The sequence below is a fragment of the Strigops habroptila genome, chromosome 6, assembly GCF_004027225.2.
Source record: "Strigops habroptila isolate Jane chromosome 6, bStrHab1.2.pri, whole genome shotgun sequence".
NCBI classification, from domain to species: Eukaryota; Metazoa; Chordata; class Aves; order Psittaciformes; family Psittacidae; genus Strigops; species Strigops habroptila.
In genome coordinates, this window is record NC_044282.2 from 38,886,445 (window position 1) to 38,911,393 (window position 24,949).

At 41.6% G+C, this 24,949-nt stretch overlaps 1 protein-coding gene across 1 annotated transcript in view; it reads right to left on the reverse strand.

Annotated features, from left to right (window-relative positions):
• AGPAT5 (1-acylglycerol-3-phosphate O-acyltransferase 5) overlaps positions 1-4,738 on the reverse strand; it is a 57,924-nt gene extending 53,186 nt beyond the window's left edge. The window contains exon 1 of the mRNA XM_030490843.1: positions 4,262-4,738. Coding sequence (XP_030346703.1) covers positions 4,262-4,480 — 219 coding nt within the window. The 5' untranslated portion in view covers positions 4,481-4,738. The remainder of the gene's footprint in view (positions 1-4,261) is intronic.
• Positions 4,739-24,949: the final 20,211 nt, after the last annotated feature.

A 24,949-nucleotide genomic window follows, 5' to 3' on the forward strand; every position in this document is an offset into this window, starting at 1 on the left:
ATTTCTTCACTGGCACTCAATACAAAATATCAAACACAATTACAACAAAAAACAATTGAAGAATGTTTAGTCCTCATCTCATCTGAAACATGTGCACAAACACAGCAGGCATCAACTTCGTCACCCTGACAGCAACTGGGGTAAGATCCTAAGGGTTACAAAGAGATGAGAGCATTCATCATATTGAATTACCAGTCCTTTCAGCCCTTCAAATGTCCTCATCACAGTCATATTTGCAGTCATTTTGGTTTTCACAGGCAACTGTTCATTTTCTGCACAAAATGTAAGAAACTAGACTTCCCTAACACAGTAAAGACAAAAACAGTAACACGACCAATAGTTCACAGGCTACTTGATGGTTTAGAAAGTTCTGGCCAGAACAACTACTAGCACTAGCAAATAAAAGTGCTTGAATTGCACCTGTTTGTGTCAGTGACTGTGCTGGCTCATTGCTGATAAAATTAACATCCTTTGCTCTCTAAGACTTCCTATTCACCAGAGTTCAAGCATCTTGTATATTTCTTCCTAGAAAAAAATACTGTAGCACTTCTGCAGCTTATAGCAGGACAGGCGGGAAGCCACACAACTGCATCATAAGCAACACAGGACCAAACCATGGCTGCTCTCTCTGTGATACTCTCCAACAGACTACATTTACGGATTTTCATTACTATGAGTATACAATCCCAGAGATTGTTGAAAAGCAATGGATTAAATTTATATCTCCTTAGCAAAATTCATGTATACCTGCTAAGCTGCAATTACACTTACAAATTCACAGAGTGTTAGAGGATTTCACATTATAGACATTAACGGCTTTGTCCAGTTTACCTCATTTATAGGACTGTTATGTCCCGATTGATTTTTGTACTCTGAGTACTGATTCTTCAGTTTTCTACAGCCAACTCTTCCATGACAGTCAGCAAAAGGGCTATTTTTGGCAATTCATTAACAGAATTCTAGTATTATTGGAAAACCTAAAATGATCGCATCTTAGCTCAAGTTCTCTTAGCCTTTGTAAAATAAATCGTTTTGGTGCAAACAAACAGGCCTGACCCAAAATTTTAAAGGGAAAGTATTTCCAGTAGGAGACAGTAAGAAACTTTTACAGTTACTTCATAAGACACCCTCTAGAACACACTCAGTAATGGTTCACAGCAATTATTGCTCTGTAATTATTTCAGATTTCAAGTCAAATACTTACGAGAAGGTGGATTATTAGTCTCTCAAGATTTTCTGTCATGCAGATCAGGTTATCACCTTATTTAGACACATTTTACAACTGGAAAAAATTGCTGTAAAGATAAAATGCCTTCCTAGCAAGACCTGGAGTTTTTGTTTTAATAAACTTGGCTAAAAACATCCAAGTCGAGAACAAAAAAAGAAGGAAAATACATTTGTGCACACAGCTGTGAGGGGGAGACAGATTTAGATATTCGATGGACTAACAGCAGATCATACACAGAAACATCACTTCGTAGCAGACAAATAAAAATATATATATCAAGATACACTAGTATTTCATTCATTCAAAAAATTATCTACATTTATGATCCAAACTAATTTTACCCTATTACAGCCCCACTCACATAAGTGGGAATTTCAGCAAAATTATTAAGATCAGACATCTCAAATGCTCACAACTGCCTTAGGGTGTTATCATATTGAAAACCCACAAATGTAATAAACCAAAGAACACTAAACAGTACATAATGTTAAAGAGCTTTTATATAGGGTAAGACAGCAGCTGTGCTAAAAGTCACTTAAGGCTTTGATTCAGTAAGTCACTTAAGGATCTGTACAATCCTAATGACTTCACTGAGACTACGCAACAAGTTCCTGTATTCTGAAGGCTGATGTTGTTGGCCTCCCATTTATCCAGCTATAAAAAATATCTCGACACACTTTAATCGATTGAATAAATTAACAGACCTGAAAGAGATGCTGAATTCCTCCCTCCCATGGCTATTATGATACCTTAATGCTAGTAAAGCCTTAAATAAAGATGCCTTATAAAGCCACGCAAGTCGCTATTCTTGCATTGGGTTTTAGGATTAAGTTTAATGATGTTACACTTCTGCATGTAATTACACGCCTTAAAATAGCCGGTTCACAGTGGCTCTCAGGTTACTATCCCAATATCCAACACCCAGGCACATGCTTAACTTTCCACTGTGAGTTTCAAGTTAAATGTGTTCAGTGTTCACAGGAGTAGGCCTAAAAGGACACACAGTTTCTCGAACTAATGAGGGATATCTTTCAGTCAAATGATACAGGAATTTTAAGGATTCTACCTCTTGCCTCACTACATATGTATCATATTTTCCAAGCTTTTATCTACATTTCAGTCTCTATGGCTAACTTTCAGTTACTATTTTACTTATCCTGTGACATATGCCACATCGGTTCTGTGGGCTCTCTTTATTGGCTTCTGTTATCCTTTATTTCAGCTTTGCATACACCATCCCCTCTTAACACCATCTGTGGTTTACTGTGACAAAGCATCTCTATTTTAATATTGTCCTAAGTGATAACCTGTACTGTCTCCCACCATTTTTTTTTTTTGGTGTATGGGTGGATGAAGTTTTATCAACGCAGTAAAAGAAAACAGATGTCAAAAGATGATGGCTGCCTTGTTTCTTTTGGTTAGCATCTTCCTTTCTGTACCTTTATGTCACAGGCATTTTTTTCATAAAAGTTCTTATCAAAAGTTCAAAGTGGTTGCTACTCTCTGTGCATGCTATTTGTAGAAAATTTGAGTATTTTTTCTGTTACAATTTATATCTTGATTTTTGGCTCTCATTCTTAGAATGGGTTGAACTACTATACTACTATACTACTTTCAGCAGCTAATGACCAAGGTGTGTTACTACACATCAAGATATCTGCATTAAAGACGCTACATAAAAAAGAAGGCAGATAAAACAGTAAGTACTTACTCTGTGAACTACTGCTCTTTCCTTTTTTCTTTTAATAGATGTGTAAATTGCAACACAAGTTAACTAATTTGGACAAGAGGTAAGAATGAAGTTACATGAATTACAAGCTGAATCAATACTAATTCACCAGAAGAAGATCTCACTTCCATTTTGTACCTGATCTATTTACCCTGAAGTCAAACTGTGCAATTCTATCTTTAGCGGGCTTTGGGGGTTCCAATGAGAATCAATACGAAGTGAGGCCTACAACTTTAGCTCAAGAGTGGAAATTAGGGAAGACGCAGCCTGATGTTAAAATAAATGATTCATAAGACAGGGGACAAATGCTTTTGCTATAAATATGAAGAAGGGCTTAATTGTACTAGCTCTGTTACCTGCCAGTCAACATGTAAGCACCTCTTTTATTCTAACTCTTGGGCACCTACACCTGACACTAACTTCAATACACTTCTGTATATTCTGACAACTCTGAAAGTCAGGTTTAGTCACAGTAAGCACCTGTCATTCACATAGTTATTTTTCAGATGCAGAATTAAAAGTTTCTTTTTTCACTTTTCAAATTGCAGACAAATATGTAACCTTTCATACATTTAATGCTTCATAAATATTATTATTTGAATGCAAATACCTCTCTGGTCATGCAAGAGAGGCCTCCAATTCCAACCCACTAACCTGAAACCTTGGACCTGGGATACTGAATGATTACCACCTATGGCTAATTCAAAATTTAGGGCCAAACACTTATGGGGGTAGACTGCATGAAAACTGAGAAGCTGTAATAATTTAGAGGTTAAGTGATCTACTTATTAAAAAACTTGCATGTGTATTAAGTACAATTAAAGTTGACTATAGTTCTCTTATCTGCTGCCAATTTAATACTACAGACGTGCAACACAGGCCACAGTGTTCAAGTGTGCAAAGGAGACTGCCATTCAAGTGCTGACAGAGCACGACCAGTGTCGCATCTCTTCCGTTTTCCCGACCTGCAAAATGAACACAACACCAACACTCCATGATCAGCATCACCAGAGGAGCAACAGCGGCTGCGAAACAAGACTGCCCCGTGCGATTCCGGAGCCCAGGAGCAAGGCCACAGCCCGCACCTGCCGCCGCCGCCGGCCGCTGCCTCTCCTCAGACCCCACATGGCGGCGGCGGGCCGATCGAGGCGGGCTGCGCCCCGCCTGCCCCAGCGGCCTGAGGAGAGGCAAAGGAGGGCAGCGTCGGCCGGGAGGCCAACCCACAGCCCACTTCGCCGATGGCTGCTGGCTCCGGGGGGACGCCAGGCCGGAGCCCCCTGCCCTGCCCTCTCCGCCCGGCTCACCTGCACGCCCGTGTAGTTCTCGAAGAAGAAGAGCACCATGCTCTGGTAGATGGTGTAGAGCCGGTCGTCCACCTCGCGGTAGAATCGGGCGGGCAGCACGGCAGAAAGCAGGCGCCAGGCGCCCCAGGCCAGCACGTAGGTGGGCGCCGTGCCCAGCATGACGGCGGCGGGCAGGACGTAGCGCATGGAGTAGGTGTGCAGCACCAGCGACAGCAGCATCTTCCAGCTGCCCCCCGGCTTCACCGGGACACCCACATGGGCAGCACGCTCACACGCAGCCCCGCAGCCCCGCCGCCCGCATCGCCCGCCGCGCAGGCAGACCCGCCAGGCGAGCGGAGAAGCAGCAGCAGCAGCAGCGGCAGCCTCCGCAGGCAGCGAGACTCAGGAGCAGGCACCGACTCAGGCTCGCGACTCCCAACACGCTGCCTCCGCCACCATAATGCCCCGCCGGAGGAGGGGCCGCGCCGGCAGGAAGGCAGCTGCTCCGCGGCTACGAGGGCACTTCCGGGACAGGCGGGCGGGAGGTGTCATGGCTCTGCCTGCGCTGCGACCGGAGAGGTCGGGCCCCATTGCCAAGGATGCTCTGTCGCTGACGGCGCTGATGCCGCCAAGCCCGGCCGCTCTTCCGCGGGGACTCCCCAGAGCAGGCCCGGGGCTGTATCTCTGTGCCCCTCGCTCCCCACGCGGGCCCAGCAGGAGTGGCTGCAGCAGCGCTCCGGGGTGAGGGGCGCCGGCTTGCACCCTCATGGTCCGGTGGAGGGCTGTTCGGCATCATGCAAGCTGAGGCGCCCGACTCGTAATTGATCAGCTGTAATTAGCGTTGAATTTAACCTACTATAGGTTAGAAGAAAATTGACACCCCCACCCCCCCGCCTTCCTTTTTCTGCCATGAATCCAGAGTGGAGCACTAAGAGAATTGTGCTGCTCACTTTTGCCAGCTACAGCCACAGTGGTGGCTAGGGGGTTGTAGGCGTTTCATGCTCACCAGTTTGCGTTTTGACTGCCCCAGGTTCTCACAGAAACGGGCAGCTGCCTGACTCCTGTCCTCTCCTGTCTGACCCCCAATAACCTGGTGACAGCAGCAGGCAGATGCACCAGCTGCTTTTGAAGAAAATGCAAGAAGTCTTGCAGAAAACAACAGCATTATAACCTTCCCAGAGGGAGTTTCTTAGTAAGCTCTAGCCCGTAGTGAAGTACTTATCCCTTGTTTTTTTTAAAAAAGTTTTACCCTGAATCTTGTGAAAATCTCATTGTTTTAAAAGAAGTGGATGCTCAGTACCTTCTGCTAAGATCTGTTTTCTTTGCCAGGCTTTAACTGGGGCAAGCTTTGTCCTTGTGCTAGCTGTTTTTCAGTATGTGTTGAAAATTGTATCCTGAATAGTTTGGCAAAATAAGACTGGGGAAATGGTACTAGGTTGAAGTACTGTGGCAATGTTCTTGTCAAACCACCTCAGGGGTGCTGTGCTCTGCAGTGAAAACTCATATTTGACATGCATCTTAGCTTCTGTGTCCCTAACAAGACTAAATGGCCTTATTTCCTTCTCCTTCCAGAAAGGGGGGGCAAGAGGGGTCACAGCAGCTTTTCTGTCAGGGCACCCTGTCCTGATCAGTGGGTACATGTCTGTCCTCACTGAGTAACTGCATATGCCACCCTTGGCTCAGGACTACTAGAATAGAGGCTCTTCCCCATCATGGCTTCTTCTGTCAGGGAACTTTCTCTGCTCTAAGACAAGCAATGCTTGGTTGGACAGAAAATCGAGGAGGAAGCTTCTGTTTTGTGATGCTTGTGACATGGCCACATGGAAAAGAAAATAATTTGCCGTGATACAGGAAGGAGAAAATAATCCAACACAACATAGAGAAGGTAAAGTTGATGTCAGCAGAGTAGAGCCAGGTGTGCAGGAACGAGTGCTCTGGTGTAGCTGGAACAGCAGGATGGGTGGGAGAGCGGATCCAGACCTGCTGCTTCACAAAGGCAACTGCAGAGAGAGACTAGGATTCAGAGCAACTAGGTGTGTTTGGCTAATGAGGCTGCGATCAGGAGTGGAAAATGTAGATTAGCAGTCTGTAAAATAAACAGTGAAGTAGGATTGGGAAGTGGCAGAGGATTCAGGAAAATATGGCAAAATTTAGCTGGCGGGGCTTAAAAGCAGAGTAGGAGCTTGTGAGATGAGGGTAAAGGCTCGGTGCACAGCCTGAAGAGATGTGTTGCAGTGAAAAGAATGTGAAAGGAGTAAAAATAATCTTAAATTCAAAGAATGATTTCATTCATTGATTTGAAAGCCTCTGATTTCATGTATATGAACTTGTGTCTTTCCTTACAGCACTATAAATTCACTCATACTTTTGAAGAACCTGCATATTAAATTATTACAAAATCTGCAAATATTAACAGTTCTGCCTCTGGAGGATGGTTTGGCTATCATGTAATAAATAAGAACTGAAGACACACCTTGAACAAAAAGGAGAATAAAATACCTAGATCATCAAGAAATAATGCATATTCTATGCACCAAATGCAGTACAGGTCTAGTGGAAAAGTAGTACCTAATCTCATAGTTAACTCAAACAGTCTGTCATTCTTTGATATATTTAAGTGCTGAACTTTGCAACTTTAATAATACTCTTTCAGTTGAGGGTTTGTGAAGCTCTTCTGTTTATGTGGTTATATGCATGGTTGTTCTTCCTGTCTTGAATCTGACACTGTCATTTGACCCAGTGGTAAAAATGAGTACTGAGATCTTTCAGTTCATTAGGCTTACATATAAGAAGACGTCTTTACCAATTTTAGAATGTTTGTGTCTCAATTCCTTTGAATGTTGGTTTTTTGTTTTTTTTCTTTTTCCCTCCTATATTACCAATGAGTAAATAGTAGAATTATAGAATCATAGAATGGTTTGGGTTGGATGGGTCTTTCAAGATCATCTAGTTCCGAGCCCCGTGCCATGGGCAGGGACACCTTCCACTAGACTAGGTTGCTCAAAGCCCCGTCCAACCTGGCCTTTGCAAAGAAACTCTCAGGGACTGTGCTAGAAGTTTTAAAAGTCAAGTTTTGTAAGTTTTCCAGGAGACATCAATGTGATTTAGAAAGGCTGGAAGTCTTTTGAAAGTCTGTTTCTTTTGAAAGAAATAAGACTGCCTGTCTTGTCTTTGCTGTATTTTACATTCCGTATGTTTTTAACATGCCCCCTCTTTTTCCTTTTTTGTTACACTAATGTTGGAATTTTATTTTTATTCCATTTGGTGCTTTTTCACATTCTTAATCTGCCACCATCCCTCACCACACACACACGTTTGTACACTTAATTTTGCTTCTGATAATTGGGTATTTTCAACAGGCTCTTTTAATACATTTCCTCTCTTTGTCAAGTATGTGTTATTAAATGCATAGATACTGTTCTCGTTTTTAGTGACAGGAAATGTACAGAGTCTCCTGGGCTATGGCTTAGGGTCTAATTTACTAGTATAATTATATCAGTATGATGTGGTAATATGACATTGAAATGCCTGCAACTGAATGAAACTCAAACTTTTCAAGAAATGAGTATGCCACAGTGATTAGATCTGGGACACTGCCACCAAGTCCTTGCTTCTCTTGATTCATAGGCACTTGTTATCCTAGATCATTCTGAACTGTGCCACAGGAATTTGAATATTGGTCTTTCACATTCTAGTCTATAGATTCAGAATAAGAAAAATGTTCTGACCTTTGCTACAATTTGTAATTTCTAGTCTTGCGAAAGCATAAGTCCTAATTACATGTTCTTTAACAGAAAGATCAGCAGAATTACTTCCTAGGCATTTTACTTTCAGCTAGAAGAAAGAAAATCACCCATTTAGGATGATTAGGACTCCATTTAGGAAATGAAGACTTCAAACCTGTTAAGGTATTATTTTCTTCTGCACAACAACCTTGAAATTTAAAAGAATAAACAAGCGTGCCATTTTGGAAGAAGGCATCGGTCTGCCATATCTGAGGAGCTTAGTCTGTTTGGTGTGAGCATAATTATTTGGTGTAAACCTGATTATGCTAGTGTTAGGTTTTTCTGCCAGTGGTTGTCACCTCCGAAGTGTCGAAACTCACCCAATTCTGGAAAAATACCATATTTTCACCTTAAAGTGAAAAATACCAGTGACTGTACTTCTAGAAGGAACCACAAACTGTGATGCTAACCACCAACTCTGAACATTAAGGGATTTTCCCATACTGCTAGTCACAAAATGGTGGTTCACAATTTTGTCACCCACTCGTAATTAGCAATTAGACTAAGCAAAGCCAGATAATATTAGATAGAAATCAACGTGCGTCAAGGTTTAGAATTGAAACCTTTACAGATGGTCTCATCTTCAGCAATATCCTGGGAGAAGATTTATTGGTATTACCTCTGTTTGTATATGTTGAGGAACAAGGCACAGATACTATGGCCAAAGGACTACATCCAAGTAAGGATTTAAGCAACGTGAATTCCTGGACTCCAGGACTCTGAGTAGGTGCCTAGGCTTTCTCTTTCTATGCAGTGCATGTTATGCAGAGAGCTAAACAGAACAGAACAGGATCCCAGCAATCATCAGTCTGAGCAGGAAGTTGATTAAAATTAGCAGGCTCAGTGTGTATTTAGAATCATAGAATTATAGAATAGTTTGGGTTGGAAAGGACCTTAAGATCATCTAGTTCCAACCCCCCTGCCATGGGCAGGGATACCTTGCACTAAACCATGTTACCCAAGACTCCATTCAGCCTGGCCTTGAAGACTCCCAGGGATGGAGCATTCACAACTTCCTTGGACAACCCATTCCAGTGTCTCACCACCCTCACAGTAAAGACCTTCTTCCTTATATCTAACCTGAACTTCCTCTGTTTAAGTTTGAACCCATTACCCCTTGTCCTATCACGACAGTCCGTGATGAAGAGTCCCTCCCCAGGATCCTTGTAGGCTGCTGGTCAGGTAAAAGGAAACACTGAGGATGGCATTGTGGCCTAAGTGTGATCTCACAGGACCTTATTCTGAATTTCAGAACCACATCTGTAAACTTGAGATTCACAACCCACAGATCTCTCTCAAAGAGTTTGGTAACACTCATGCTTTTAAAAATGTGGCCAGAGAAGACATCAACATCACTTCCTACTTCAGAGAACTGGATTAGACATGGATTCAGTTTGCTGAAAGTGTCAAACTCATACCTCACATCACCAAGGTGGGTGAACAGTAAGATAAGGATAATAAGCAACTCTTATCTTGAAGATGCATGTACTTGGCAATCGTTTAATGTAACATAAAAATAATTAGATTAGATTACTGATAGACTAGTCTAGGTTACAGTTAGACTAGTTCAGAGAAGTAGACTAGTTTAGATTACAAGTCCTCTAGTTGTGTGCCTTTTCTCTAACAATGGCCATAACCTTCTGCATCTCTCTGCATTTGCTCTGGTGGATGGTGGCTTCCTTGAATCCTGCAGTCCTCTCCAAGCTCAGGCAAGACCTGCAAGTAGTTCCTGTCCATCCCTGACTCTGGCCTTGCAGGGCTTCTTCTTGTGTCTCTGTCCTGTTGGACTCCTTGGCTGCCCCTCACACAGAACATGGTAAGGCTGTACAACATCTAGCTGGGCCACCTCAGAAATATGTCTACATTCCTGTGCTCTGCTGTCTCTTACCACCAGAAAATGGTGAGGAACCACAGTGGACTAGCTTGTATTCTGAGCTAATTCCATGGCCCACAAGAGGATTTTCCATCTTATGACCCTGAGGGGCAATAGGAATGGTTGTGTTCGTGGTGTGATTTATACAGTCTTCTGCATCATGCCCTTGCAATTAAAGGGAAACTCCGGTTCAGCTGTACATTAATTGGAGCAGGTTTCAGTTCTCTGCCTGCTGTGAAATTTCTTTTTGAGAACTTGGCTATGCTTTTCATCTCTACAAGTCAATAATAATGGCAGATACAGAAGTAAGGTTAGGGCAAACTTCTCCCAGGCTCTCCCAGCCTTCTCCAAGCCTCCCATTTGTGGTTCAGGGACTAGAGCCAGGTAACCAACAGATTTATCCTATGTGTACCTATCCATTCTTCCCTTTACCTGCATTGACTTTTAGGCTCCACAGCATCCTTTGGCAAGCAGTATAATCATCTCCTTTAGTTTTGAACCTGCCTCCCTCACTGTTCATTTTATGTATCTTAGAGCTTGTGTTGAAAGAGATAGAAAATCCCTTTCCACGCTCTTATTTGTGCTACTCATTATTTTTACAGATCTCTATAATATCCCCTCTAGGCTGTCAGTTTTCCAGACTGAATTTTACTCAGTTTTGCCCTGTATGAAAGCTGTTCTATAACTTCTGTCTTGCAAGCATAATCGGGATTGCCTATGCTATTTGCTAACTTTTAAAGTTTCACTTTGCAAATGATTCTTCTTTTACCAAAAATCAATCCCAAAATTGCACAAGACATCATGGTCACTCTCATAAGATTTATCCATAAAAATAATTTTCAGATTCTCTGCTATAGGTCTAGTATACTATATCACCGTTTAATAAACAAAACTAGTAAAGGAGGAGAAGCACACTTTGCCAGCGATTCTAAAACATATTTGATAACTCTAGAGAAATAGTGAATCTTAAGACTCTTTACAGATTGTGGAGGAAAGAATATTTTAATGAGCACAGACTCTTTTGCATCAAGCTGCATCACTATCACCTTTCATCTGCCTGCAAGTTTTCTCCTTCCCTTGTTTCCAGCCTTCACCCATCAAACTCTCAGTTTCCCTTCCAAAATGCATCCTTTGTTGTGAGGTCTGCTGTGTCTCTACATGTTTTTTCCAATCTCCTTCCCAGACAAACCTAGCTAATTCTACTCCCATGACTCCTGTGCATCCCATTCACATTTCTCACACAATGTCAGTCTCTTTTGTTTCCTAGTGAATCCTAGTTTGTACTTAATTTCCCTCGAGAGCTTCTAATCATGTTATCCACTCTTCTGTTTGTCAAAGTCTCCTTGCACAAGCGATTCTAATTTTTACTTCCTGCCTACTTGGTCACAGTCCAGTCTTTCCTCAACAGTTCTCAGCCACAGCTTCACCCTCAACCAGCCACTCTAGTTTTGTCTTTTTCCCCTCCTTCGGTCAAGCTCTCATTCCCTTTGTATGTAACTTGGGTGGCCTCTTCCTCCATGGCACTTGAGGGCTGACAGGGAGAGCACTGAGAGAATGGCAGAAATAAGGTACTGTGGCCTTCCAGCTCAACAGCTGGAGGACTTGGACACCCTGAAGGGGACAAAGCATTCTGTCTCTCAGGAAAGGACAGCGTCTGTACAGCCTGCTCTGTGAGAAAAGGATTTGTGTTGATAAACTCTATTATGTGCTTGCAAACAGATTTATCAAAGGTCTGTGACTTTGCCACATTTGAGCCAATTTTCACAGTAGTTGCAGAAGACATGTCCATAGTTTAAAATCAGCTCATTACCTTACCAAATTTCAAATTCCTGTTCAAAGGCTGAAAATAGTAGAAAAGAAAAAGGCTGTGAGTATACAGAAACCAACAGAATACCATATTTTCTATAGCTAAGTTCACTAAAAGAATGCAGTTTAGGAAATTTTAACCTCAATTTTTAAAATAGGCAAAGACAAGACAACAAAGAAAAGCCCTCTGACATCTGAAATGGAAATCTATTAATAAAACCCGAACTGACTTTAATACCAGATGATGCTACAGTTCTTGCCTACAATTAGGGCTGTGTTCAAAGTGGAAATCCAGCTGAAGGACAAGTTAATATTTACATAGAGAAGCCTAAGAAACCTGGGATCATAGAAGACTTGGGAAGAGACAGTAGGTGGTATGCCTAGGTATAGCTATAGCTGCTTGTGTTTAGCAGAACCAGGAAAGCCAGTTGAACTGTATATATGAGTGTTAAGGGAAGCACTATCTAAAGTTTTAGTTCTGTACTACCCACAACCACATAAAAGGGCTTTATCCATAGTAAACCAGCATTTTTGTGTGGGCAGTATGGCTTCAGTATAACAAGAATGCAGCACAGAAGTATTTTGTTGTAGGAATCTATACCATTGCTGCAATTAGTATGGTTAGGTAAGTAAGGTCATCCAAGATTGACTGTATCTTGTCTGTATACCTTGTCCACAAAAGAAACAGGTAGGCTTGCTACTAAAGCTTAGAAGCTTTAGGAACATTGGGTTCAAGTCCTGGCTCTGATACAAGCTTCCTATCTGCTCTTGTAAAAGTTATTTTGGTTTCCCGTTTATAAAATGAAAGTAATGCTTACCTCACAAGGTCATTGTAATGGCAAATAAGTTTAGAGGAAGGATACTCTTGTGATTAAGGGACGGCATGGAATCTAAGTTTGCCTCCTGACTGCAGACTTTCTATAGCACCTGGCATAACTTACTTTGTATCTCTGTGCCTCAGTCCCTCTGGTGTAAAATAAAGACAGTATTTCCTCTGCACACCCTTTATTTGTTTAGATTGTGAGTAGAGCTGGTTGGAAAAATTCTGACATGTTTTTAATTGAGCATTTGCTGACTCATCAAAATCTAGTGTTTCAATGAGAACCCTACCCAGCTTCCTGACAGCTTGCTGACCTGGTTCCTTGGCAGAGATCTGGGAAGTGCCGGGAGCCATGGCTCTCAGGGCTTCCAGGCTCATTCTTCCTTGATAGCTGGAGCTCTCAGCATCCACAGCTGTGGGTCAGCCTGCTGCGTGGGACTCCCATTGCTCATGGCTCTGGGGCAGTCCACCTCCAGTTCCCTAGAGCTGCAGTTTCACGCCTTTTTTTTTTCTAAATAGGGTATTTTTCCCAACAGAAAGAAACCATATTCTGAAATAACACAGTCTCCCACAAAACAAAGTTACCCCCCTCTATTCAACTTTTGAGTGCAGGAGTGTCTTGTCTTAATGCTGGTATGTTGCCTAAGACAAGAAGTATAGTCCTCTGTTTAAGAAGCAATAAACCATGTGGAAAGACCAACACAGCAGATACAGTCAGTCCTTTCACTGCCTCCCACAATACTTTTGTCACAGTTTCCAGTCTCGGAACACTAGATACATTGCTCAAGCCATTCACCTACAGATGGGACCCTGCTGTGAGAACAGAGCTGGAAGTAGTTGGCTGATCTTCACTCTACCTACTTCCTCTTCCTGTAAAGGGCAGACGATACACTTACCCTGTAAAGGGGAGGTGATGTCCGTACTTGACATTGTAATACCAAAGTAAAAGGACAACATACATAATGTTTTAATAATATATCCAGCATCAGCAAAACTTATCTCTGTTCATCTCCAAAGGAATAATCTGAGACATACAGCAGTCAGACTTCACAGAAGATACATACACACGAAGTCACAGTTCTGTGTATGTTCACCTGTAATTTGTGAATGAATAGATGTAATGGGGTAGAGGGTTGCCCCCTTTTCAGCTATAGGCCATCTTTATCTCTGTATCCTGCAAAGAACTACTCAAGAAAAGAAAAATAAAGCAGTTTATATACAGATACATGCATGAAACCAGTCACCTCAATTCTCAAAGGCTCTGATGGTGAAATCACTAGCCATAAAATGTCTGTTGGTGACATTGGTAACGACTTTCTGTCTTGAGACAAAAGCATAGAAGTGCAAAACTGGCACATCTCAAGAGATTATCAACTTCAGGCCCCTTGCATTAAGGAAAGCTCAAACATACCTAGTTGGTCTTTTATATCTTTTACAAAGTTTATTACCAGATTTCGTTCTGGAATTCTCTTCAGTCTTCCTTATCCTGGAACAAACAAGTCTATTTTGTTCAATCTTTTGCTTCTATGCCACAACTTCTATGTTGCTTCTTGTATCACTTAATTTTTTTTTCCTTTTTTATTGACTCTGCCCATTTTGTAAACTTCTTCTTAAAGTCCAAGCTCGAAAACCTCCCATAAACAGAGCAAAACAGAATAATTATTTCATGTTCTACAAATGCTTTTGCTCAGAGAGATAAGAACCAAGCAGTCAGAAAGGGAAAAGCAAAATAATAAACCATGTGTGAGCACCCAAAACCACTGGAATCAAAGTGATAAACCATGTGTGAACACCCAGGACCACTGGTATTCTACCCGAGAAGACATTCCAAAAGGAACAGTAAGTAGAAAAAACGGAAGAGAAAGAGCAGTGTTGTTCTTTCAAAGGTGGCTGCAGTACAATAAGGAAGGACAATCTCCCATATATACTGTGGACTGCAAAACTGAGGACATAATATACTGTAGACCTACTCTTTGTGAGATAGACCTAGCAGCTCCTCTCAGGCATAGTAATTTCAAGTATCTGTTCAAAGTTCTGGAGAAGTTAGAAACGTAGCTGGGAATCAACATCATAGACTGTAGAATTAATGTTTTTACTCCACAGAGGCCTGCAGGGAGCTGCCACACTGGTACAATGGGGATTGCTAATATAATCCAGAGTAAATGCAAATAAATTATCAAGTTCTACTTTTGGCAATATAAAATTTACTGGTTTCTCATTAACCTACTTGAAATGCCTGATGGAGGAATTTATTGACTTTTTAAATTACTGTTCATCTACCAGCAGTACTTTCATGGTCTACTGAGAGTAGGCAGAATGTGCTGTGTGCATGAAGAAACAGATAACATTGATTATGCAGCTTGCAAGGTTTCAATTATGTCAATACATGGTGCTATATTTAGGAAGGGTATTCTGGGTAGTCTTTCAGTCTGACTTCACAGGACTTTAAAATCTATTTTTTGATAGAAAATATTATTGAAAAAACTAAAGTTGCTGTAAAAGAGGATAAAATGCAAATGGCTTTTGGCAGCAGTAGTTCATGCCAGACTAACTTGGTTTCTTTCTTTAATAAAGTGACTGAAAAAATGCAATGGAGTTGTCATCTTCTGTAGAGGACCTGATACAGTGCCAAGTGGAAAATTACTAGTCAAGGTGCAGAACCTGAAGATTAGTGGTAGAACTGTAGGCAAGGTGAGGAACTGGCTAAAAAGAAGAGAACTAGTGTGGAAGTGGAGTTCCTCAAAGGTCTTAAGCCTGATATTGTTCAAATGTTTTCTGTAATGACTTTGCCAGAAAAATTAGGTCTGTGTTGTTATTTCTTAATGGCATGAAGCTGGGTATCTGGGTGGGGACAGGGGAGGTAGGAACACCTGCCAGTAATGGCGGTGGCCCGTCAGACTAGCACCTGGGGTGTGCTGGTTCATGTATGGATACAATAAAATTATTATCAAAGCTACACGCCTACGTAAAGGGAAATGAAGTTATAATTCCTGTTTTTCTAAGTTGCTTACCTTGTTCATTTTGCTGTGGCTGACAGTTAAGCTAAAGGCAATTTTTCCAGAAACACAGCTGAGGGAAGGGTGCAGGAAATAAGCCTTACTTATGTTTTTACCTGTTATCTTCTTTGCCAGTTCTTTTTCTAAGTATATCACAGCTATACTGATTCTTGCATTAATATATTAGGTTATAATTATATCGGTTAATATAGTGGAATTCTTTTTGGCTACACAATTACATCTGTGAAAATCACCTCAAGACTACTTTCACAATCCTGTGGTGATGTATTATTGCAATTTAACTTTGCCCTTCACTTCTAGCAGAAGATGCTGGCACACTCATTTAATGGAACAAGTGTACATATTTTCCTTTCTGAACTAACAGGCAAGGTCACTGTAACCTTGCTAGGATAGCAGAGCATTTTCTGTTTATCATCAGAACGATAATACAGTTCTTGTGTATCAAATAAACTTACATCCTTCCCAATGCAGCTCTGTAAAGGGAAAACACTGAAGGTTGACAGGGTAGATGACAAGTTGAGAAATTGAAGTGGAATTAAATGTAATTGTGTAAAATGCAAGTCAATGCACCGAAGGATTAATACTAGGTAATTCTGTTAGATGACAGAAGCTTATCTCTTGGAAATGAGAGCTTCTCAACAGGTGTAGAGAGGCAACAAAGCCTAAGAAGTTTTAAGACAGAGCCTGATAACTTTATAAATGGATTATATAACATGATCCTGAGATAGCGAATGACTGGGATTTGATGACCCAGATAATCCTTTTCTAGTCTGCGTTCTTTTTTTGGTGGTGGTGCTGCTGGGGGAGGCGACAGTTGTCTCTGGTAGGATGAAGGGTGTATGAGAAGCTGTGAACTACATTAGTAAATACAGGTTTTACATGTTTTCCTAAAGAACTGAGGACTAAAACGTCCCAAGAAACTAAGTTTTCAGACGTGTGAAAGAAAAGTTTTCCAGTCTCATAGGCTAAGTCTATGTTGTCCTTGTGACCCATGTCAAGGGGTGGGTCTTGGTCCCTACACAAAAGTATCTGGGAGAGCAAATTTGGGATCCCTGGTAAGCACCTGGTGTGCTGGCTACAGAAAAGCTGAGTAGCTAGTGGGAGAAGGATGTTCTGCATCTGTGTGGGGTATGGTGTGCACATGAAAGGTTTTTCCAAATCAAGTTTTTGCAAAATCTTGCAAAGGCTCTCCTTAGGTAAAAGAGAGAGTCAGATCTAAGAGTTTACTTCCAGAGATTCACAGGTTGTTGAAAAATGTCTGGCTGATAACCAAGGGATCGAAATGTCTGAGTCACAGGGATGGGATTTGTATGTGGCACATATGTAAGCTCTTAAAAACCCAGAAACTTAATCTCACAATTACTTGGGGCAAAAACAGGAGAAAGAAGGCACAAATCATTTTCAGAACTACAAAATCCTCAGATTATGCAGGCAGAACAGGATTAAGATTTGCTTTCTGAATTATAACTACAATTTATCCAAATTTATCCTAGGACATTTGCTAGTGGGCTATAGTAGCCAATTACAGTATCAACTAAAATATACACATGAGATTTCATGTTTTATAAAATATTTCTGTTGTAAAAAATAAGGGCCAGCATTACCTTAATAAATATTCGAAGCCAGGCATTTATTTCCATATAAATCCACCTTATTTTAGTCAAGCAATCATTTAAACAACTTCTGTCTCCTTTTAAAGTAAGAAACAAAATATTCTGCCCCAAAGCTAAGGAATACCATTATTCTCATTACTCTTTGTTTTACAGACAGACCTTTTAGGAGAATACATTGTCTAACATTCACAAATGTAAAATATTTAAATGAAGAATGAATGGAATTCCTTTCAGGCAATTATAGCACCATAATTAAAGGCAGAATATATATTAATCATTTCCTTTAAAACCAAAAAGGAACTTTGAAATCCCACAGGTCATTAAGTTGGCAACTCATTAAAAACAAGACATTTCCCATGCAGCAGCACAAGTGTACTCCTTAGTTTCACAGAACCCTATCCTGTAAAACTAAAGTTAGATTCATAAGAAAAAAACTGGCTATAAAAGTGCTGAATAAAGTTAAATTTCCATCCTTGTCTTGTAATAAGCAGATAGGTATATGAGCAGACAAATTCCAAAATGTTTCATCAGCCAGTACCAGCACAGCAGATAGGTACTCTTCATCCAACTTTGCTTTGAAAATACAAAGAAAGAGACAAATATTAGCAGATCATGTAATGACACATTTCCAGATGAAGGGATCCATTTCCAGCATTATCTTGTGATTTCTTACTTTCTGTCACTGCAAGGAGTATTGTCATTGTATTACAGCCTGAGCAATTTACTGGAGTCCTGAAACCTTACCCAGAAACCCTTTTCTCATGGGAACTTCTTTAGGGAATCTCCAAAGTCCTAATTATTTCAGTGTACAGAGCCTCTGGTTACATTACCTACGAGAAAATTGCAAAGGCTATTAATGTATTGTTGGACAAATCCCAGGTACAGTCAGGAAGATATTTCTACTTGTTCATACGATTGCAGGAATTTATGTCAGTGGTGGCCTTTTCTCGGATGTGTTTGGCATTGGTCACAGACAACAATGGTGAATTGAACTAGATGTTCACTGAGTTATTCTGGGGTTTTTCCTTACAGGCAGCTCTACAGAGGCAATCATCCTAAATAGGATTTGATTAGAAGTACTGTGCCATGTTTCAATTGTATTCTTACTGAGTGAGGAATGTCCCTTTTCTCCCTGCTGGGTTAAAGCTGTGAATGCCCAGCTCAGAGGGGAAGGGGCTGTGGGAAGTGATGACACTTGCTCAATTATTATTAGTCCTCCCATGCCAGCAACATTGTGAGTTGGGTGGCAAGGAGGTGGTGGGCAGAGTAAACCCATTGCAAAAGTGTGGACAGAGCAACCTTTCCATGGGGTTTATGGAGTCAGGTAGATCATTGTGTCAGCTGCCACGCTGACAGGGCTCACCAGGCTCACCTTGCCTCCCTGCCCAGTCTATCCAGTCTAGCAGGTTTAAAGGATGTTGCAGCTGCAGGGCAGCATACATCCCTCCTCCACAGCCTTTTGTAGAGACTTTCTCACTGCCAGGGCAAGGTGGGCGGACGAATGCACTCTGAAGCAATACAAACCTCCAAGAAATGGAATTAATTTTCCCCACCCAGTTTTCAATGGCAGGCTTGCCATTTAGGAAAAGGGATGCTCAGTAATTTCTTTAATTGCATCCTGTAGAAACTCTCATCTTTGTCCTTCACAGTCTAGCACTAAGGCTTCTGATCATGCTTTTCTTATGGGGCAATTTCACAGTATACCTAACTTGGGTATGGAATGGGCCCACTCCCCACAGCCCTGTGCTCACACACTGCTTCGCTGAGATGGGATTTAGATGTTATGTGACCACAGGTCGAATCTGATCAAGCAGATGACTCCACAGAAAACTAACCCATTGAAACAAGAAACAAAGGGTAATAATTCTCCTAAACACCAAACTGATCCAGCTCAATGTGCCCATGCTGGATTGGGTCCCTGCAGAGGAGTCAGTGGGACCAGCCTTCTTGGTGACAGTCAGCAATCACACCAACTTAGTGTAATATCGCTCCTCTAGTTAATGGTTTCCTTTGAAGAAACAAGAGATTTAGGTTCCTTCCCACTTGCTGCAAATTTTCCAGGGAAGCTGGTGTCGATGTTCCTCTTTTACTGAAATCATCAGCAGAAGCCCCATTTGTGCCAATGAGAGAATGTGAGTTCTCAGACAGCATTCTTATAATATAGATGGGTGAGGAGGAAGTAACCAACCTCCCTCCCTTGGAGTGGAAAACCGAGGAGAGTGAGGTGTGACACAAACAATTACAGATTAAATGCAATTTTAAAAATAGACTATGAAATTGCTGGGGTTTTACCTTGACTGTATTATGAGATCTTTGGCAGTGGCCATGCTGAAATTCATGGAGATTCTCCTTGTATTGAGGGAAATTTGTATTCTGTCAGTTTGCTATCATCCAGATACATTTTCCTTGCTCCATTTTGCCAATTCGAGTTTCCTTTTTGCATTCAGACAAAGATTTCTTTCTCTCTAAACATTGCTTTTACTGCCTTAGGAACATTGCCAAGCTTGTGCCCTTTTTTATTCTTTGCAGCTAGGCTGGAGCTTTTAATTCATGATATTTAAATAACATTTCAGCCTGATCATTTAACTCTTTCCTAGCTCAGCTTACTTCCACATTCAGCTGCATAGTAGAGCTTAGCCAGAATAGTGTTAACACTTGAACCTTGAATGAAGCCCTCTCAGCATATTACTTCTATTTAGAAAACACGTGTTTGGCTTTTGAGTTCTGTAAGAACTTGCTCCATGCCAAATGGGAGCAGCATTTTGAGTTGAATCCATTAGAATGGATTGCATTGTACCCTACATAGATAGGGACATGCAACGGAAAAACACTGCAGAGAGGGGAGATGAATGAAATTGCCAGTTCAGAGGCCATGGCTCATACTATGACTATTTAAATGAATGGTTACTAGTAAAGAAGTTCCACTTGAAAAACAACGTTGGAAGAAAAAGAATCTGGGCCAAGGAGCACAAGTGCTTGCAGATTACTTTGTGACAGAAAGACAGAAGCTATAATTTTACCTATTTTCTTTTTTTTTCACTTAACAGAAATTTCTGGGATTATCCCACATAACTGCAAGTGCAACATACTGCTGGGACATTCTCAGTGCTCTTTCCAAGTTGGGAGGAGTGCTGTGTATCAAAGTTGTGGTTATTTCTCTTGCTTTGTTTCAGGCTTATGTTCCTACTGTCATAACAGCAGAATCATTTTACTGGTCTGCTGGTAAAGACATCTCAATTCTGATTCAAAAATACCCTGAATGAGAGGATGTGCTGGCCACTACCTACTCTCCCTCATCAAGAGACCAGGCTTGTCTTTTATTGTTAGCCATGGAGCCATTGCTTCTCTTTTCTCACTATTAGCTTAATATAGAGGTAATCTGTGATGAGTAGAATGTTTTCAAATAGATTACAGACCACTTAGTGATTAGATGATTTCTTTTTGGTTGATCAGTAGTGATACAAAGGTTTGTTATGTTCCCACATTTTCTGAGCAATGGATTCAAGAAAAATACATCCAGTTCCCTCCAGCCACCAAACTGCCAATTTATTTAAGTGTTGTGAGAGGTGGCCATGCAGAGTTCTCTGTTCCTCTGCACAATCAGATCTTCTCCGTTCCTCTGCACAATCAGATCTTCTCCGTTATGAGGAATTTTCGATTATCTCAACTTTTTTACCTGGACCACCTAAAACTGAGTCAATGAAAAAAGGAGGTATTTTTGAAGTGAGCCTCACTTCGTTCAGTTCTTGCACATTTACGTGGGTGCAGAGTTTGCAGACCATGTAACAGATTGGCAGACAGGCTGCAGTAGTAATACTTGTGGAAGGTATGGCTCTTTTTAGGGAATCAGCATCTTGGTTCTGCTTACATCACAGACTATTTGTATTCAGTTTGTATCTTTGCCACTGCATAGATACACATTTAAAACTACTTTGATTTAAAGCATGAAAAGAAAACAAGTTTGAATTCCTGGAGGCATCTCAGCTTGATTTTATCTATACTAAACCATTTTACTGTGCTCTTTACTATTAGCCATCTCACACTTACACCTTATACTATGGAGGTTCTCTGAGTTGCTGGAGTCCTACAGGGTTAGGACCTTCTCTTCTCATGCTCCTTGTCTACAGAAGTCATTGCCATTTAATGTTAGGAACCCAACATCCTTGCCAGTTCCTAGGCCCAATTTAAAAATGTTTATTTTGAATCTGGTCTTTAATTACTGCTCATCTAGATGTTTGTATACAAGTAAGCCATGCATAAAAAGGTCTCAACAAACTGCTCTGTATTTTGAAAAGATATAACGGCATAGTGGGATTTTCTGTTTTCACATGAATGCTTTTCCGGGCCTTAGAATAAATGGTCTGTGTCTCTAAACTGAGCTGTTCTACTGTTCTGAGCTGCCCAAATTTTTTTGTGTGAAGCTGTTTCCTGTGCTGTATCTTGCAAATACCTGTTCTTTAGGAAATACATGATCTGCTGTCCTTGAGCAAATAATTTATCATCTTTTGTAGTGATAAATTCCATTGTTTCCTGATCATCAACTCCAAATATCTTCACATTAAGGGTAAAATAGATACCAGAGGTTTTAGAGCTTTTTAAGTGAAAGAACTGTGGGAACACAGGGCAAGATAAAAAAGACAACATGGAGGAAATGAATGGCAGAAGGACATACTTTGCCATTGGGTCAGGCTTTTTTCCCCCTTTTTTTTCTTCTCCTTCGGAAACATCCTCCCTCGAGCTGCAGCCTGACCAGCTTCCCTGTTCCTAGCTCGTTGCAAAAGTACCTTACTCTTCTCAAGAAGGGGAATTCCTATTAATTCTCGCCTTCTCCCGGCGCGCCTGCCCCGTAAGACGCGGCGGCAGCGTCTTCCCCAGCCCCGCAGGCAGGCCACCAGCAGGGGGCGCCGCCGCGCAGCGCAGGCAGCGCGGGCAGGGCGCGCGGCCGGTCCCGTTCCGCGCAGCGCAGCGCTGCGCCGGCCTCACCGCCCGCAGCCGGGGTCTCCTTGTCCGGGCCCTTCCCGGGCTCGGCGGTTCGGCGCAGAGCAGCGTCTGCGGGAGGTCGCTGAAGTCATGCGTAAAAATAAGTCGAAAGGACGTGTCCTGCCTCAGTGTTTGGAAATACCAAACACTGAACACACACGTACTTCAAGTAAATACAAATAAATCGTGCCACTGCTTGTGAGGCTCGGAGAACAACGAATTCCTTGCAAAAGCAAACACCCCCCAAAATACCCTGATGGGCTGAGTGAATAGAGACATATCACAAATGGCTGGCTTGAGTGGCCTAGGGTGAATTATGAATATGAACTTGTTGCAAAGGACGCCTGACCCTTTCCTTATGTGAAATTAGTTTGAAAGCTGCTGTTAGCAACTTTATTAGTTCTGTTTTGCTAAACTCGCCTAATATACATATTTTCTGAACTGTGATCTAGCATTATTCCCAGGGGTTCTCCAAGAAAGGAAGTGGAGAATGTTCTTTTCAAAAGCATGAAGTGGGAAAATGTTTAGAACTATTTATAGCTGCACTTAGGCTGTGGAAATCCCAGACATTATAAACTATTTATAGTTATTCTTTGGGTTAAAAGGGTAAAGTCAGAAATCTTATTGAAAATGTTGCATATGCTTTTTATCCATCGGTTACATTAAATGAGACTTGTGAGCACAGGATGGGGGTAGCTGAGACTGATGAAAACGAGGAGGTATCAAAGACGAGATAAAGACACTGATCCAGTGAAATGCACTCGCCATGTTGTGAAAACAGGAAAGGGCTGCTGTGCGGGTCCCATGGCAGCTGAGCCTGCCCCTAGGCACCTGCCGACTTTGCCTGGTGCCAAAGGGTGGTCAGGACCTGCATGCTTGCCCTTTAGCTGTGGCTGTTGACAGCAAGTTAGCGTCTTACTCTGCCAGAGGCTTATTAATACTGGCTGTTAGAGGAAACCTGTGCCAGCTGCATCTATGTTAGAGTCGCTATCTTTACCTGTTTTGGTACATCAAATCTCTTTATGCTTTAAATCCTTGGAAGTCTGTGCATGGCCCCTTTCTTAGTGAGCTCCCCTAGGCATCAGCAGGAGCTGGGTATCACCAGGTGTATTATTTTGCATGTTCCCAGCTGTGCACTGTGGCAGAGTTCCATCTGAAGCTCCTGCAGCTGGGATGGCATGTGTGGATGGTGGCAGGCTGGGCTGCAGGGATGGTTTCTTGGACTGGTTGGGCCCCACCATCCTCACAGCACCTTGGTGACTGACTGCGTTTCAAACAAAAATAATCTCTAAAGCTTTTAATGCTTTTGTCAAAATTGTCTGGAACAAGCCTGAATTTGCCATAGTAATTGCAGATCTCTGTAGGAATATCTCTTTATCAAACTACTGACAGTTGAACACAATCAGTGGATGCAAATTCAATTAGCATCACTGATAAATGGATTATTTCAAGTATTGAAAGGCATATCTTTTATTACCTTGAGAAAACCCCCCTTTTTGTTCTTTGATTTAAATGTCTCATTTCAAATGAATGGTCTACCATTTTTGCTCTAAGCCAAACTTCTCCTTGGTCCTGCATAATGCTGAAATTTGTGGAAGTGTCTTTAAAGCTTGTATCATTTGCAGTTTGCCCAATGATGACCCATGGTTTTAGGGTCATCAGGCAGCTGCTGCATGGTAATGCCACTAATCAGGTAGGCAACAACCTCTTACTTAACATGGATTTTTGCTTGCTAGTGCTTTTGGTGGTCCTTCCAGCCTTTGGGACAAGCATACTTGCACTGAGTGTTTAGATTGCCTTACCTTGTGCCTACAGTCTCTGTGAATAGAAACATGGGGTGGATATGTGCATGTACAAACTATCTGCCTATTCTTCCATTATTTTACCCTACTTCCCCCAACTTGGCTTTATTTCTGCAGCGACACACAGTGGAGTGGACAAAGAGGTTTCTTGGGGTAAAAAATACCTTTTGAAGTAAGGTATCCTTTTTTACTCCCAACTCCCCCTTCAGGTATAGCAGGTTTCACAGATGACATTGCAATCACATGCAGGTGTATGTGCAGAATAACTCCCCCAGGTCAGACCTCAGCCTTCCTGTTGAAAGAAGAAAGCCATCAGAGCTTGACTTGATGCACTCGTGCTTTTACTACCCTTCATGGTATAAAGAGCTGACGAGCAAAGTTGGAGTAAATTTGGTTTGACAGAGTCAAAGACCAGTTTAGGAGTGGCTTGAGTTTAGGATCCAATTTTTCACGACTGGCATTTTGATAACTTCATAAATCATTTTATTAACACTGCCATGATTCTGTTAATGATTCAGCAGCCTCCCGCAGCAAGAAAAAACCAGACTTAAAAGCTTGCAGGTGAACCTGTGTTTTAATAAGCAAACTTACCAGATGGCATCTTTTATTGGCAGTAATGCAGCCATTTACAGCCTTATTAGCAGCCATATGTATATTAATCAAGTATACTCTAAGAAAATGCTGGGTGTTTTTAAACAGTATTTTCAAATTTTCTTCTCCTATTGCAGTGTGTCTCCTTTTTTCCAAACCTCAAATTCATCAAGAGTTGAGCTCCTTTTCTCTCCCAAAAAGACAGAAAAATGTTTTACAGCAACATACTTAAAAAAACAGGATGGAAAATAAATAGCATCATTTGTCCATAAACCAGACCACCAGACTGTTTCGCAGGAGCAGTGGACTGACAGAGCCTGTGCTGATCCAGTTCAAGTGTTGGTCTTTCCCTTTATTAAGGAGACCACAGGCAACGGTCAAGGATGAAGCACCTTTGACCCTCTGTGGCGAGCAGAAATAAA